The 4,971-nt window shown below is 39.6% G+C and overlaps 1 protein-coding gene across 3 annotated transcripts in view; it reads left to right on the top strand.

Moving 5' to 3' along the window:
- The window catches only part of Chd8 (chromodomain helicase DNA binding protein 8), a 69,319-nt gene that overhangs the window by 37,128 nt on the left and 27,220 nt on the right, over positions 1–4,971 (top strand). For all 3 annotated transcript variants that reach the window (XM_055621634.1, XM_055621635.1, XM_055621633.1), the window contains exons 7-10: positions 157–225; positions 783–838; positions 1,388–1,505; positions 2,943–3,026. In XM_055621634.1, the coding sequence (XP_055477609.1) occupies positions 157–225; positions 783–838; positions 1,388–1,505; positions 2,943–3,026 (327 nt within the window). The remainder of the gene's footprint in view (positions 1–156; positions 226–782; positions 839–1,387; positions 1,506–2,942; positions 3,027–4,971) is intronic.

Below are 4,971 nucleotides of genomic sequence, written 5' to 3'. Positions count from 1 at the left end.
TGTGTGTGTGTGTGTGTGTGTGTGTGTGTGTGTGTGTGTGTGTGTGTTTGCATGTGCACATGCACATGCATGGAGTGCAAAGATTACTGGCTTGAAATACCATACCCAGTTTTGTTCTTTCAACCATTAGTTGACTGACAGCATCTTTTCCTACAGGAGAATCCCAGTGAAGAAGATGCAGCTATTGTGGACAAAGTGCTTTCCATGCGAGTTGTGAAGAAAGAGGTGAGGCCTATCTTCAGTGTTATTCATGGCATCTTTAATGCTGAATTCATAAATACATAGTTTTTACTTTTAAACCTTTTTTTTTTTTTTTTTTTTTTTCCTGTGATTGGGATTCTCTATTACTAAGCTACATCAGAAGCTTTATTTAATGAGTACCTTTGAATGACAATATATTGCTAGGGTATAGTTGTAGGAGATGGTATAAGAGCTAGTCAGTGGTGGCATGTGCCTTTAATCCCAGCACCTGGGAGGCAGAGCAGGTGAATCTCTGAGTTGAGAGCCAGTCTGAACTACAGAGTGAGTTCCACTCCTCCTAGGAGCCACCACCACTCCTAAAAAAGAGATTGTGTATGAAAGCCATCTAGAAAACTCTCTTACCATCTCTTCTTTCACCACATAAAAGCTTACTTTTTCAGCTCTTACACCTCTCGTGCTAGATTAGTTCCTTGATCAATGAAATATTCAGGAAACATTAGGATGACATTTAGCCATGTGTGGGTGAAATTAAAAGATGTGTTTGGTAAATATATGACTATGATTTCTGTATTTCTTCTCAGCTTCCTTCTGGACAGTACACTGAGGCCGAGGAATTCTTTGTCAAGTACAAGAACTAGTAAGTTCCATGCACTCAGAGCTGCTCACCCTAAATCTATAGGCTATTTAAGGGTCTCTTTTGGAAACTATTGCTCACCTTAAACTCCATTGACTGTGGAAGGCCTTCCGTGGAGACTACTGCCTTCCCTAAACCTAGAGGCTATGGAAGGCCCTCCCCTGGAGACTTTTTTTTTTTTTTTTTTAATTACTTTTTTCCAAGTGCTAGTCAGAAAATTTCAGGAATTGAAATGACTGTTTCTTTGTAAGAACGAAAGGAGGGTGAGAGCAATTTCTGATCAAATCCCTTGTCCTCTTCTCTGCCTTAATTACTCTGAACTATAGTTTGGGAACCAACAGAATTAGCATTGCCTGGGTGCAGGTTGGAAGTGTGGGTGTCTAAGTTACCCCAGAACAGGTAGTTTTTGTGCACATTTAAGGAACGCTGACCCAAGCTGTCTCCTATTAAAGCACACATTTGTCCCGCTGTTGCTGGCTTCCCTAGATCCCCAGTGTTGTAGTGCCAGGGTCCTGTTGTCACTGCATGACTGGCTGTTTCCACCTACTGTAGCTCCTATCTGCACTGTGAATGGGCAACTATCTCCCAGCTGGAGAAGGATAAGAGGATCCATCAGAAATTAAAGCGGTTCAAAACCAAAATGGCTCAGATGCGGCACTTCTTCCATGAGGTAATTAGCATAGCATTGATTATTCTTTCTTTTTTTTCTTTCTGAGACAACACGGTCTCACTGTATAATTCAGGCTGTCCTCAGACTTACCTTTCTGCCTTTACCTCTCAAATGGTGGTATTACAAAGTCTGTACCATCATATGGCTTTCCTTTTGTTTCCTAGTACAAATTAATTACCAGGCTGTCAGCCTCTGCAAAGACCTGCTTGGTTTGTGTATATGAGTATAGAGTTTTAATTTTGATTATTTAATTGGTGCTATGCTTTTGTGTTCCCGGGTTTAATTATGGCCTGTTAATTTCTGTAAAGTTCAGGACTGTGAGATTGTGATAAGTCAGTAGGGGTGGAGTATTTTAAGGAGGGATGATAAAGCAGCCTGATCCTCACCAGGTTCTCTTCTTCTAATACTGGTCTTTAGCTATCAATAGACTCTTTAGATACTAGTGACTATCTCACTAAGAGGAACAGCATTTTTGTTTCTTGTTTGGTTGGTTTGGTTTTTTTATGAGACAGTCTCATGTAGCCCAAGCTGATTCACAAACCACTAAGACTTAAGCTTCTGATCCTCTGTCCTGCAGTGTTGTCTTTACCTCTGAGTGCTAGGATCATAGACATTGCACCCCCACACATACTTTCTGTGTACTGGGGGTGGGACCCAGGGCCTTCTAGATACCAACTGAACTTCATTTCCAGTCTGAGAGAACTTAAAAATTTCTAGATAGGGTTTCGCTGTGTAGCCTTGGCTATCCTGGACTCACTTTGTAGACCAGGATAGCCTCAAACTCACAGAAATCTGTCTGCCTCTGCCTCCCCTGAGCGCTGGGATTACAGTCATGTACTATCACGTCTGGCCTGAGAAAACTTTTGAAAATCAAATTTCTAATGTATTGGTAGAAACAGTAATAAAGGAACTTTAATTTTTTTATATCTAGGGTCACTGCCAATTAGACGTTGAAGCTACATAAGGAAAGAAATGTGTCTGTTAAATTTAACAGTTTAGAAGTTATTTGTGACTTTGACTTTTAATTTTAGTATTTAAGCAGAAGGAAAAGTGAAAAGAGATGAAGCAGAGGTGGAAAAGCTTAGATATGAAACAGAGCAGAAAAACAGTTTCGGAGTGATCCAGAGTCAGGAAGAGGTGTTTGTTTGCTTTATGAACCATAATAGAGCAAGATTGTATGCTCTGGGCACTGGGTCAACAGACAGAGAATACTAAGAAGGCCAGAAGGAATCCAGAACATGTATGGAGACAGTAGTGTGTGTTAGCAAGAAGAGACGTCCCTGGTAATAGGTAAAAAAATAGGTTTATAGATTTTGATGCTATGTCAATACACGATGCCCTTTTTGTTTTTTAATTCTTAGAAATATAAAGTAGAAGTATAAGTAATTTACTGACAGTGCTTTTCCTGCCCTATTACTTGGTTTTGTAATTGCACAGGATGAAGAGCCCTTCAACCCAGATTACGTTGAAGTAGACAGGATTCTGGACGAGTCTCACAGCGTTGACAAGGATAACGGTGAGGTGAGTTGGGCTTAGAGAAACACAAAAGGCCTCTGCAGATTTCTTCTGGTTTGCTTGCCAATCCTTTATTTTTCAGATGTGGCTGAAAAACCCCTTGGACCGAAAGGTATTTCTGAATTTCTTTTGTGGGATTCTTAGAAACATAGTGGGAAGGCAAAGGAGCAGAAGAGCTAGAAGTACCTGTGCCAGGCATCTTAGAGCTACATTTGCAAGTACAGAAGAATCACCCACCTTGTTCTCCCTTTCCTTCAGACTATGAGGAAGACCCTGCACACTAATTCCTAAATCAATGAGTCTGAAAACACTCACACAGGTGTTTAGCTTTCTGTATTTCTTGAACTCAGTACATACTAGTGGTCATTTTGGTGTTCCACCCACAGTTCCCATTATGTAATTTTAGGCTGAGGCTACTATATACTTATTTTCAAGTTGCTTTTCTGGGATTTTTTTTTTTTTTTTTTTTTTTATAAACTGGTTTGGGAATCACTGTAATAATACTTCTACAGTTTGCAGAAACATATTCTGTTTATGGTCAAATACTTGAAGTTTTATGGATTTCCTGTTTGATTCTCCAAAGAGTCACACTGGAGCTAAGCCAAAAATGAATTCACCCTTGTCTCAAATTACATCTAGACAACAAACTTCCTTTTCTTCTGAAAAGCTTCACTTTTTGCTTCAAGACATTGCTGGCTTAGCTTCACAAAGTTTTTTATGGCTTGTGACAGTGACTGAGAGAAGATTAGATTCTTGTTTAGCCATCAATGGTAGGTTGTAATCTAGGCTTGCCAGCTGTGCGATTCAGTCCCACATGTCACTCCAAGACCTGTGAGTCAGTCTTCCTTCTGTGACATTGCAAGTGTTAGCTTGTTTTCTCAGACTTAAGAATAACTCAGATAGGACCTTAGATACACAGAGCCTATTAATATTGTAATGTCTTCAGAGTCTAGTAAGTATAACGAATAAAATACATATTCTCCTCCTGGGTTGAGGTTGCGTGGTGTTACATGTTTGTTTCTGGGAGTGACTGGAAAATATACAGGAGAAGTTGCCTGCCCTTAACTTTGCATCATTTTCCGGATCTCAGCCTTTCCTGCCTAATACTCTTCTGCTTTCAATCATTGTACTTAACCTTCCACAAGTAACTGGCCTTATGTTCAAACCCTTTAAAATGTGCAGCTGGTATGGTGCTAAAATGTGTTCCCAATATTTGACAGTAATATTCTGTATATCCATTTCCCCCTCTTCAAAATAGATTTCATTTTTATCTATTTTGTATTAGCTAACAATGGAAATAAAGTATGTTCTTGAGAAAAATAAGTTAATATGCTGGAAATATGTGATGTCTACAAAAAGTTTTAGATAAGGGGTGACTCAAGTCACTGTAGTAAAGGAGAACCATTGGGTCATTTCTAGGAACGCTTCCTTTGATCTGAGACTAGTGAGACACTTTCACATTTAATGGTAGCTATTTCAAGGAGTACTCTGTGAATTGAAATTAGAGATTCCTATTGAGAACACGATGCCTAATCTACCCCACCCCCTTGGTGGTATTTGGTTTGGTTGGTTGGGTTTTTTCTTTGTTTTTTCTTTTGGTTTGGTTTTTTGGTTCTTTGAGCAGGGGTTTCTTTGTATAGCCTTGCTTGTCCTACATCTAGCTCTGTAGACCAAGCCTGTGTGCTGGGATTGAAGGTGTGAGCCACCACGCTTCGCTATACCTAGTCTTTCTGATTGTACTTGCTTTGAATAAGCCTGTAATGGAAATACTATCACAAGAGTGATTGGTTATCTTTTTAATTTTGTTTTTTGTAGTACCTGGCATCAAACCCAGGGCAGTCAACATTTTCCTGTACTCCAGCCCAACAGTGACTATCTTGAATTGCAAAAATAGGAGTGTTATTACACACACACACACACACACACACACACACACACACACACACACACA

Source organism: Psammomys obesus, unplaced genomic scaffold (assembly GCF_907164565.1).
Source record: "Psammomys obesus unplaced genomic scaffold, mPsaObe1.curated_primary_1811, whole genome shotgun sequence".
Classification (NCBI taxonomy): domain Eukaryota; kingdom Metazoa; phylum Chordata; class Mammalia; order Rodentia; family Muridae; genus Psammomys; species Psammomys obesus.
The sequence above is the reverse complement of the archived record's forward strand: the minus strand, read 5'-3'. Positions and strand labels throughout refer to the sequence as shown.